General features: G+C 31.8%; 1 protein-coding gene across 2 annotated transcripts; it reads right to left on the bottom strand.

Moving 5' to 3' along the window:
- Positions 1 to 6,595: 6,595 nt before the first annotated feature.
- LOC130451361 (tyrosine-protein kinase hopscotch) lies at positions 6,596 to 11,087 on the bottom strand. Of its 2 annotated transcripts, XM_056790335.1 has the most exons (3): positions 11,022 to 11,087; positions 10,816 to 10,960; positions 6,596 to 10,764 (listed from the first exon to the last, which is right to left on the bottom strand). In XM_056790335.1, the coding sequence occupies exon 3, from the start codon at positions 10,658 to 10,660 to the stop codon at positions 7,316 to 7,318; it is 3,345 nt and encodes a 1,114-aa protein (XP_056646313.1). In that variant the 5' UTR covers positions 10,661 to 10,764; positions 10,816 to 10,960; positions 11,022 to 11,087; the 3' UTR covers positions 6,596 to 7,315. The 2 variants fall into 2 exon arrangements, with proteins under 2 accessions (XP_056646313.1, XP_056646312.1); XM_056790334.1 differs by having other exon boundaries at positions 10,816 to 11,087.
- Positions 11,088 to 12,689: the final 1,602 nt, after the last annotated feature.

Consider the following 12,689-nt stretch of genomic DNA (forward strand, 5'->3'; position numbering starts at 1 on the left):
CATCTTAGCTACGTAATTCTATTTCTTGTATGTCTAAACCTAGGCCTACCTCAGGGTCTTCTGTCAAATTTTCAATGATAACATTTACTTCTTCTACCCAAATCGGTACTGCATCTTCTATGTTGGTACTTTCACTAACTTTTACTACTTCTTCTACGTTAAAAACTTCATTGGAGTTACCTTCTATTCCTGCATTGTAGTCACGTTTAAACATGCTGGGCCTATCTGTCACTACTATTGAACTTATTATAGTAGAAGACTTGCATTGTTCTGTAGCATTTAGTTTTAATTTATTCATAATGTCACGAGTTCTTTTCTTAAACATGTTGAATTTCACAAATCCAATATCGATTCAAAAACAAATAAACACATTCCTCACTTTCACCATTAACAAAAACAATTGACTAACACTAATCCTACAAAAATCAACTGATGTAGATACTGATAACACAAACAGGTTGTTTTTATTGTAATGCTTAGCTGAAGTGCAGTATCTGACCTCTGCTTAGCAAAAGTGCAGTAACTACATGTAGTTACTGCATTTCTGCTTAGCAATCTTAGGTACTGCACTTTTTCCTAAGTATGACCAGGTTATTTGCTGTAGATACTGCATTTTATTTGCAAGAAAATATTTTACTGCGTTCCTGCTAAGCAACAAAAGGAGAGAATAGAAAAGTACACATGGTTGTTATAGCTCGTGTCGTATTGGACAGTCTATTCAATGTAGAGACCTAGGTTTGACCTAACGAATTATTCACTTGACAGGTATAGTAGAACAAACTATATACATACCTCAAGAGGAAAATGCGTTTCCTCCTTAAGATATCACTTTTCCACGGGAGAAAACGAATCATTCCAATTATCACCTCCCTTGAAGTACGTTTTGCTGAAGAAAGCACGCCGTCATTCGTATTATCTAAGTTTACCCAGTTTAATGATTTACCGAACATAAAGAATGAAATCGAACTTTGGCAGTAACCCTGGCACGATAGGCTTCATCTAACAAATCTAACAATTGTTGATGTTCTAAAAGAAACAAATTCGTTCTTCCCCGAAACGGAAAAAGAATTAAAAATTTTGATCGCTCTACTTTGCACAACCTATACAGTAGAGCGATCCTTTAACAGCCTCAGAAGACTAAAAACATAGCCAAGAAGCACTATGGCAGAAGATCGCCTAAATAATTTTAATGATAAAGTGGTTGAAAGTTTTGCAATAAATTCCCGCAGGCTACGTTTCAATTAAGTATTATTTTTGTTAAAATAAATAAGTATTACTGTGTTTAAAAGTTTGATTTAGTTATTGTGCTGTCGAGGACTTGTGAAGTTTTATCCATTGATATTGATATTAGAACCGTTCTTATTACAATCGTCATCGAGGCAAAGACTTCTAAACTGTAATGCTTCATGCTTTTTTATCCCCCCCTTAGTCATAAGCTGGCCACGCCCTTGAAGATGAACCAAACATTATTGAATGAAGGATGATAATCATACAAGAAGTTCCAAGAGAACACAAAATATACCTAAGTATCTGAGTGATTATGAACACTATGAAGCACTTTATTTGATAAGTGAAGATGATTACAAAGAAGCGATGAACAAAGGTTAGGGAGAGGCGATCAAAATAGAAATATAAGCTTAGAAGAAAATGGGCACACATGGACTGAGGCAGATTTACCTAGCAATATGACTGCAATTGAAATAAAATGGATGTTCAAAACTGTGCAAAATGGCTTGAACAAGGCATGACTTGTAAAAAGATTTCAGTTGATGGAAGATTTCGATTTTGTCAAAAACTATGCATCCGTTTCTAGAATGAGTACAATTAGAACACATTTTTAAATGTTATGATGCTTGAATTAGTATATATAAACCTCCTGAAGGAGTGAAAATCGCAAAAAATAGTCTTGAGATTAAAAACGGAGAAACTCGTTTCATAAAAAACAGTTTTTATCAATAAATTTATGAACTCATGAAAACATCAGTAAATTTTTAATCAAAATATCTGTATTCTACTTGGTGATAAAACACTTTTCCTTTCCTCCGCCCCTGGCCCTTTTAAAAACCATAACAATAATTTATTATCACGTCATAATAAGTTTTCAGAATCTATAAAATAGGAAAAGGTAAATTAATTATCAGCTGATTACAGATCCCAACCCAGCACGAGATGATGGTCAGACGCTTGACATGGTGCAAGAAATTGTATGCATTTTGTTTTCAAAGTCAAAATATTTCATAAATTAATATTGCACGTCGTTTGAAATTATGCAAGTCTCTTACCACTGTATCATGGCTCCTCCGGACAAAAATTCTATAAGTAAATTAAACAAATTCCTAACGTCTAATTTTACTTTTGTAACCGGTTTCAAAATTAAAATAACGAAGCTAAGTGAAATGAACCAGAAAAAAGTGGTAATTGAATAACTGACAATAATGATATCTGCTGCTGCTTTGCTATTGGAAACTGATGGACAGGTTGGTTATTACGCGAAAAATAACTAGACTTCTTCTTTGCTTGCACGCAATAAACATGGCACCAGATCGATAATGTTGCAAGTGCAAGATTTTATATGAAACAATTAGATGGACTTCATCTGCGCTGCTTTTGATCAAGAAATATTGCGTCTTGTATTACATTGCACGCGTAATGCATCATATCAATCGACCTGTAGAAATTCCAAATTAAAAACTCAACCCACAAAAACCTTTTATTTTTATTACTGCGTTAATTCTTTGTATTTTTTTCTATTGAATATGTTTTGTAGTAGTCAGGTGCTTTAATAATTTTTATTCAGCTGTTAAGTGTTAGTGATTCACAAACGCACTCGCGTATTTCACAATAAATTTCTATACCAATAAGCTTTTATTATGTCGAAAAACCAAAAAAATTCAAAAATCGCAAACCCCAGTATTCAAAGCTAATAGAATTAATAAAAACTTCCTCATCTGTTATGTGTATAAGGAAGTTGGAACCTCAATAAATCGCATGGTAATATTTTTAGTTCACAATCACAGGTCTCGTTTTTAGAATACCCTCGAATTAAACCTTAACCAATGTAGGCTTCCAAAATAATACATTGAATTAAATAATAAAAGTATTTGTACATATTGGGTAAAAAAATTTGAAAAAAGGCACACAGATCAACTTGACTTGTTTTTTATCCTACTAGCTCTCAGAACCACCCCTTTAGAAACTATTATTGGTATGCTCATTTTGAAGCTCCTTTCGATGTCTATGCGAACAAGTTTTAGTTATTTTGAACGAGTTTTTAAACCCACGGAATTCTTTTATGAACATTCTCGATGAAAAGTTTTTTTTGTTATGGATACAGTTTCTAGTTTTTCATATCAAATCCTTCATGTATTAAAAAGTAGTGCTCATCGAATTGTTGAAAAATATAAAGAAGATTGTCGTTTACAGTTTTGTTAAAGTTTCTTCGATGGAAGTAAGGTTACGTTGAATGGTGAAGTCTCAAGCATAACTGTCGATATTGGAGTGATACCAGCCCACACATTGTTGGAGGCCATACATACAAAGACCCCAAATATTCAGGACGACCACAATATCCAGTCACTTTTTTTGACAAGAATATGATTGGTGACATTTACTTAGTCTTCATAGAAGATAATATTGATCAATCGATAACCCAAACACAGGAAGATGGTGTAGGCCTCCATGAAACCCATTTTTTTTTCAACACGATAGAGTGCCACTACACTACGATGAGTACGATGTAAAAAAATGCAAATTTTTAGATGCCTGTTTTTCTGGAAAATGGATACCACATCGATCGGCCAGCTAGATCGCCTATTCAAGAAATTTGACAAAATATCTTGACAGAATACCAGAAATGTAGCGAAAAATTTTGGAAACATTTTAAATCAGGATGTACCATTGCATGGAAATGAGCACTTTATATATTACCTATATTCTTCAAAATTAATTTTTTTAACTACTGTTGTATTCGTTTACAATCGAAGCAGATAAAAAACAGAAATATTCGAAATAAAAAGAACGGGGTGGCATAGTTAATGGAAGCAACATCAAACTGAAGTGTTACTAAACACACATGCCATTCAATATACTTCAAAAAGCGATTCTACATGCAACAGGAATAAAAAAGACGTGTGGAGCTACTATGAAAGTTGAGCCTCCTCAAAGTTGAACTTGATCTGTTATAGTTTTGTCAAAAATCGAACGTAACTCAATATATTGTAAGGTGCCAATTTTACTTGGGATACCACGTAAATAAAATTGTAACTAATACAATGTTTACAAATAAACTTTGAAAAGTTCGGATATTCATCAATATTACGTTATTTGATTGGTCATATTAATTATAAATATAAAATAAATAAAGTTTAGAATGGCTTAAAGGTACCTTCCTAAAACAGTGAAGACAAAAATCTATAAGTTTCGAGAAATGGAAAATATGTCAAATACAAAATACAACAATGAACTTTATATATACTCTCAATACATTAATGGAAGTTAGAAAGCGTTTTCAAAAAAGCATCTTAAACAGCATTATCAACAGTGAGACAAACAGATTTCCCTCGCTGGAGGGAAATTTTATGTAAGTGTGAATGTATCAATATGAAGTATGTAGCCTTTAAAGTAATTATTTGTGCAAATTGCTGCGATTTTTTAGATATCTGAAACGCAAAATATGAGCAAAGAGCGTCGTCTATTGAGCATTTCAGTTGAAAGTTTGGATAACATTTGAGCCAATCGTTGAATCGGTCGAGTTTTTTTAGCAGATTTGTCTGAACCAAAACTATACTTTCGTTTTTTGATTCTCATATGCAATATGTTGGCAGTAAACCAGTTCTTTGAATAAGACAGACCATCAGAAACGACCTCCTATTACCAGCCATTCTCATTGATATATAAAAGAGGCAAGAACGAATCCAAGCCCTGGGATAGCTGAAAATAATGGAAGATCTATAGAAATTTTAACCGTTAAAATCGTTTGACATCGATTCTTTCTGAAACAAAATTGGTTTAGTGATAGAAATAGAAAACTTAATACATTACCAATTCAGAAAACTATTAAATTATGGCAAAAGCGACAACCTATTATAATATAGAATATTTTTATGAACTTTCACTTCCTAATTATCACGAAACATGTATTTCTGTTATGTGCTTCACTGTTTATTGATATTTATTTAAATTTTATATCTTAAACTTACTGAACTGGCTTATGTTTATTTAAATACACATAATTAATTAAACAATCGATTTATTCGTAGATATATTACAAATCAAGCAGCATATTAATATAGGTAAATAACCCAGCTTAACCACGTGATATATTCGCAAACTGTTGATATGATTATCTTGAATATAAGGTAAGTTTTCGATGGAAGTGGCATAATAGAACATTATATAAGGACTTGTCCACTTTACTTCAGTTGTAATGTTGCCACATGCGAGTGTGTACGTCATATATTATGAAAAATTTACTTGTCATAGCCATTGCATTAGGAGAAATAGTAGGTCATAGTTATTAAATGAAATAATAAATCTAAACTTCGTGACTTTTTTAATTTTTAATTTGTTTGCCGTATGGTATAACGTGCTAGGCAAAATCCAGCACGACCGTCAACAAATTTGGGAGTTTTAGATTTTCTCTCTTTCACGTTATGTTTGAACTAGTTTTTCTCCACGTTTCATATTTAATCTTTGCTCCACTAAGAATTTTTATAAATATGAAGCAAGATTATTTTCATACATTTTTTCATCCGGCTTCTGGCCGAATGAGATAAAACCAGTTTTCAGATAAAATTTTTGAAAAGAACGTTATAGAAATGGATTCACGTTTGGAACCACATTTTTGTTTCCGGCTTTTTATTTCATTTTAATCAGTCTATTCACAATCTCGTGATTTTTTTTCACTACCGTAATGTTTACCTTTGAACTGGTTAGGTAATCTCTAACGTCATACTGGAATTGTCTTAGAAATGAACCGGTGGTAGTGGTGGAAGTCTGAAAGGCAGCGGGAATTCCTAAAGACTGCGAGGGATATATCAAGCACGGAATTCTGGGTATAAGAATGCTGTCGGTGCAGTGGGTTCCGCGTTTAAACGCAATCCAAAGTAGTTTCTACAGTCGAATAAACAAGGACCCACTCCTGCACACCAGAGGCAAAGAAGATTCGAAATTGTAGGCCTCATTAGGTGAACGTGCTTCAAAAATTGCGAATACTGTCCTATCTGCTGGAAAGATGATAGCGACCGTTTTCTGAAATTCACAAGGTGCGATTTACTTCCACTAACTGGAGAAGAGCAAAACGACGACGAGTTAAAGAAAAAAACAGCCCATTTGGTAGAGGAAACAGTGTTTTTTCACAATGATATCGCACCGGCTCACACCTCCGCCCTCATCGTGACCAAACTGGTCAGATTTGGCCCCGTGCGCTTTCATAGATAAGGAATCAGGAGATCATCGCCTCAATTTTCAGACCTCAAGAAAACGTATTTCACAGAGGCGTCAAATAAGTTGGAGTTGGAAATTATCAATTTAAATTTTGGAAAATTGTGTCAACCATATACAAGTTATTACAGCACTAGGGATTAAAATTATAGCATTACATAATACATTTTTATTACTAAAAATGGTAATTGTATGTATACAAGAACAAAGAGTCTAACTCCAGAAATAATAGATATTTTCATATTTATTAATATATAAAAGGAAATTATTCAAATCCAAGATAGTATTTCTTATTTCAATATGGTTCGATGAAACAATAATCCTTATATGCATAACTAATATTGTTTTAGTATCATAAAAAATTATTTGTTGGATAGAAATCATATTCTTTGAGTTTCATTACTTAAAGTTGTTTGTATTAGTGAACAATCAACCCTATATAGCCATGAATAACTTTGCTATCTCAAAAAGCACAACTTAATATGAAAAATGATCGGATATATGATACCTAAAGTATTTTAAAATATTGATAACATTTAAAGTGAAATTATATTTGAATATAAGAATCTTTTGTATACTCACTCTACTTATACTAAAATTTTGAGCAGATTTATGGGATAAATTATTCGACACAAAAAAAATTGTATCAAAGTGAATACTGTTATGCAAACAAATACTAAAAAAATCCCAAAAACAATAACTTAAATATAATACATCTCATAGTTTTTATTTACAAATGTACATAAATTTACAATTTACCTAAAATTAATCAAATTATACAAATTTGACCCATTATAAAACTTCCATTGATGGACAAAATTGTTTTTTATATTATATAACAAATATTTTAACAATAATCAGTTGTATGTCTTTATTAAAACTTTGTCAAAAGATCTTGTATGTCTGTGATTAATGACGAGAATAATGGTCTTTCATGTGGATGTGCATTCCAACAAGGATGAATTATTCTAATATAAACCACCGAAGGACATTTGGTAGGACATGGAAAACGTGATCCGTTTTCTAATGCCATAAGCAAAATCTGTTGATAAGGAGCATCAATATTTTCATCTAGGTTTTGTAACATAGGCTCTTCTCCAAAGTTAAACATCTCACATAGAGTAACACCATATGACCACACGTCTGATCGTACTGAAAACTTTCCATCTCGTAAACTTTCAGGAGCATACCACTTGATTGGTAATTCTCTATTGGGGGTTCTCAGGATGTAATAATCATTATTTCCCATAACTTGTGCTAAGCCAAAATCAGAAATTTTAACATGGTTTTCATCAACTACAAGGATATTCCTGGTAGCTAAATCTCTGTGAACAATATTTTTTATACCTAGATATTCCATACCTTTGGCAATGTCCAAAGCATATTTCAAAAGTTGAACTTCTAATAGAGATTCTTTATAAATTTTTAAATAACACTGGAGTGAGCCATGATGTACAAATTCCATGACAAGAGAAATTTCTGGCTCTCGTAAAACTCCAAAAATTTGTACTATATTTTGATGATTTAATGATTTCATTATATTTATTTCTCTTTCAAAATCTTGTAAACACGAAGAGACGGCAGATGATTTCAATTTCTTCACTGCTACTTTCCTAGGTTCGCCATTTTGACCATTAGCAAATTCTAAAGTTCCCTTAAATACTTCTCCATAAAACCCTTGTCCAATTCTTCCTTGTAAAACTACATTGTAGTTACCATCTAATTCAAATACACTTTGCATTAAATTTAAACTATCAAGAGAAGTTGATGCAGTTGAGATATTTATGCCAGTTAACAAAGTTGACCAGTCATAGGAATATGAGTCATCACTGTAACTTTTGAAATCATCACAATTTAATTGAATCTTGGATAAGCTACCAGAGAGGCTACAATTATCAGACACATCACTACATACGTCACTAGCACTAATTAAGTCATCAGCAACTATAGTGTACTCAGTACTATGGGAAGAAAGACTATTAGTTGAAGCCCCTTCAGTACTTTGTAGACTAGATTTGAAAACTTTTGCATAAGAATGAACTTTTCTAGAATTATATAGTTGATACAAAATTTGGTTAATGTCTCTCATAATTGCTTGTGGTTTTTTTCTTTTGTGGGGATCATTATCCCAGCATTCTTTCATAAGGCTGTACATTTCATGGGAACAACTTACTGGTTGTGGCAATCTTTTACCGCTAGCATACCATCTCATAGCTTGGTTATGGTCTGTTGACTTGATTTCTTGTCCATACATAAAAATTTCCCACAAAGTTGTAGCGAAAGCCCAAACATCAGCTTCCATTGATCTTTTTGCATAATTCAAATTGGAGTAGCACTCCACTGGTATCCAATGAACCTCTGAGGAAGTATATTCAGTGTGTATTCCTGGATCTGTGAGTTTTACAGTAAAAGAGTTCTCCTCGTGAGTACTAACCATTATTTTTTGGCATCTAATTTTTCCATGAATAATACCATTTTCTGTTAAATACCACATAGCAGATGCAATATTACTAGCTGCCTCGATTAAGTCTACAGGTTTCAAATGCTGTTTATTTTCTCTTAGATAATTTCCAAGAGGGCCCAATCTAAAATATTCTAAGACGAGAGAAACATTACTAGTGAAAGCAATACCATATAGTCTAACTACTGCAGTCGAATTTAAAAATGCCCATTGGCCAGCAAGAGATAAGAATTCCTTTAGATACTTTTCCATATATTCTTGCTTAAGTACCTTCATAGCAACTTCAATTTTTTTACCTTTGGCTATTTTCCACATACTACGATAAACTAATGTTAAACCTCTTGTACCCTCTTTTTCTTGGCCTTTGAAAACTTGTAAATTCTTACAATTAATACAAACGGGTGTTGTTGGCATGGATAGTGAATTTAAAGCAGAAGAGTCAGTTAATGAATCTCCTACTAAATTTTCACTTCGACAAAGAAGTAATGGTGAGATATCATACTCAGATGGGGGTAAGCATTCTTGTAAGTAAATGGCACCATTAGGATCTTGATAAGCCATCATTAGCTGAGGCAAATTTTTATATTTTCTTAAATCATTATCAAAAATAAATTCATTACTTGTAATCTTTTCCAATTTATACGTTTTTGGTTTTAATCCTTCTTTAACACAGACATCTATGTAATAATCATCATATTTTAATTCACTTTCTCTTACAATGAAGCATCCAAGCCTATTATTCCTCTTTTCTTCTAATTTGGCATAAGAAAATTCTCCTCCTACAGGACCATGGCATTTCATAGCATATAGTTTTTGTAAAGAAGGTGTATAAACATCTTTACATATATTAAAAGTCCACTTGCAGGTGAGTCTGTAGTATCCATCTAAAATACTAATAAATGAATGCAAAACAGGAAGTGAGTGAAATTTTAAATAAAAAGGTATTCCATTTTTACGACTTATTTCAGTTGTACCATCATCTCTAATAGATACAAAGATTATATCTTCAATTGTACAAATCAAGTGCCACTCATCTCTTTTGGAATCTAGACAATACTTTACACCTGGTTCTGCAGGATGGTGAGGTGTAACTTTTATAATTACATTACATGTAGAGCCGCTTTGATCAACTACTGCTTTATATGATTCAGACAAATATTCTGGAGCTAGTATTTCTAGCTGTTTTAAATATTCTGCTTTCACATATGAAGCATCATGTACAGATTTCTGCAATTTACCAAGAGTATCATGAATGGGTTTTTTGATAAAGAATGCATGACGCTTTATTACTTCTCTTGGAATATATTTTTTGTACTCATTTTCTACTGTTTCCCTTGGAATATCCTTTTCTAACATTACTCTATACATGTCTGTAATCCCCAATCCTACCAATTCTCTCCTGCATTTTTCATAGACAATATCTGGTATCTTATTTTCTAGAACATCATTCCTCGCCTGATGGAAATAATAGTTATATGTATTTATATCTATCTTTCTAAGTTTAAGTACATTAGCTACTTTAAATCTAATTCTAAAATCTAAAGTTGTAGATTTATCATTAAACGTTGCAGCTGGCATCAAAAAAATATTCTTTCCAGTTATCCTAAGGCCATATAGATGCCTAGTCACATTTCCTATATTTAAGGATTTACAAATGTAAATGCAAACATCTTCTGCATTGGTTTGATTAACTATAAAAGGGACTAAAATGGGTTTGCTGTCCAATACTATATTTACAGTAAGAACCGATTCCGCCATTTCGTTTCTAGTGATATTTTAATTAAGTTGATAAATTTTCAATAATTAGTCATGGCTGTTCCATTTTGAGGATATATACTGGTCACATTGAATTCCATGTCAACCTAAAATATATTTAATTAGAAAAGAAATTACAGACAAGGAATCAAACTTACTATTGACAGTCCCAAACAAGTGAGTTTATTGACAAAAGCAATTCAGTCTATATTAGGTTTTATTAATAGTAACCTATTTTTACGTTTTCTAGAAGATATGTGACGTAATTCATAACGGCCTAGGACTTCAAGATAGAACATGTATCTAAAATCATTTATTGGTGAAATAGGCTTGTTTTTTACTTAAACTTCTTAATATTATTTACATTACATCAAATTACAAGTCGAACTTAGCAATAACTTTGTCTCTTGTCATTTGTCATATATTTTATAAACGCTTTATTCCTTTCACGTGTTTGTTCCATATATGAAATACTTATATTGTGGTTTGTTCATCAAATACAAATTTCACTCTACAAAATTTAACTTTTTGTCTGTTGCATGCTCACTTATGACTGGTTACTTTGTTTTTGATTTCTATAATTTTTGCGTATAAATTAATAACAGGCGTATTTAACTGTCATCTAAAATTTTTGTGTCATGGGTAGTTTACAGAGAAGTTTGAACAATCCAGAATTTTTGCTATATGCGAAAATATGTAATTGAATATTGTAGAAATATCAGAGTTAGTGAAAAATACCTACCTTTTTAGTATTTTGTGATGCTCTTGGATAAAAATGAGAAAACCTGGGCTCACAATTTTGTTTGTAAATCGTATTTCCAATATTTAAGATTATGGAAAAGTGGTCAAAGAAGTGCCTTTAATTTTGGAACACCGACTATTTGACCAGAACAACGAAATAATCTTTAAGACTATTATTTTTGTAGCATGAACGTAAAAACGGTTTAAATACAAATTCGAGTCAAATTGCATTTACCAAGTACATGTATATATATATATATATATATATATATATATATATATATATATATATATATATATATATATATATATATATATATATATATACTATATAGCTGTATTCAACGTCCAGTACAGCGCGCGCCTGACTCTTGGGAGCCTTAAAATATATCTCAACCATTAGAACAAGATATAGACAGATCAAGTTCATCACAAAATACTGCTGATTTTGAAGGTATGTCAAATGAGTGAAAATGCTTGTTTCAAAATGAGTTGAGATGAGATGATCTTTTACAGATTTAAATTTTTTTAAACAAGCTTCAGAATTGTGAGCATCGAGACTAGAAAAAACAAATTTGCTTTCCTTGGGCACTAAAATCATTAGATAAAGAATAACGGCGTTATTTTTCCAAAGAAAACGGTACTACCTTTTGGTCAGATATCAAAACTTGTTGAAAAAAATGGGCGTGAAAGAGTACGAACTCTACGAACCAAACGACTGGCATTTATTCATTGACAGCTCAAAATGTAGTCTAAAATGTATTCTAGTACATAATGGAAATAAATACTATTGTACCTATTGCTCATAGTACAAAGTTAAAGTTATTTGCCCTACTTTCCTTCATCATATTTTTATTATAGTCTAGTTGGGAGCCCTTTGTCTGTGTAGAAATTTCGTAGATCATATTTATTACAATTTTCTATGTTTCCCTGTTCTATTTTTCTTACAGTTTTTACTTACTTGCCTTATTCTGTATGAATTTTTGCTTCGTTCAGTTTCCTAACCAGCATTTGCTGCCCGAATCTCCTCTTTTATATTACTTCTAGGTCACATTCCATACTCTCTTTCACAATATTACTTGTATTTATATAGTACAGTATTTTTATCTTCTATTCTAATTTCTCATAGTTACTGGACATCTTTCAAATATTTTATTTCATCATCTCCACCCTTTAATCTATATGAAAATTGTTTTATTTTAGTTTCCTCTTGATTGCTTATGATATAATCTGTTTTATCACCTCTCTGACCAGAAACTGATACTTAATAAACGTAATTCCCACTTTTTTT

This window comes from Diorhabda sublineata, chromosome X (assembly GCF_026230105.1).
Source record: "Diorhabda sublineata isolate icDioSubl1.1 chromosome X, icDioSubl1.1, whole genome shotgun sequence".
Taxonomy (NCBI): Eukaryota; Metazoa; Arthropoda; class Insecta; order Coleoptera; family Chrysomelidae; genus Diorhabda; species Diorhabda sublineata.

Bases quoted from the DNA above. Each gene is read 5' to 3' on its own strand.
- LOC130451361 (XM_056790335.1), bottom strand. From the start codon at position 10,660: ATGGCGGAATCGGTTCTTACTGTAAATATAGTATTGGACAGCAAACCC.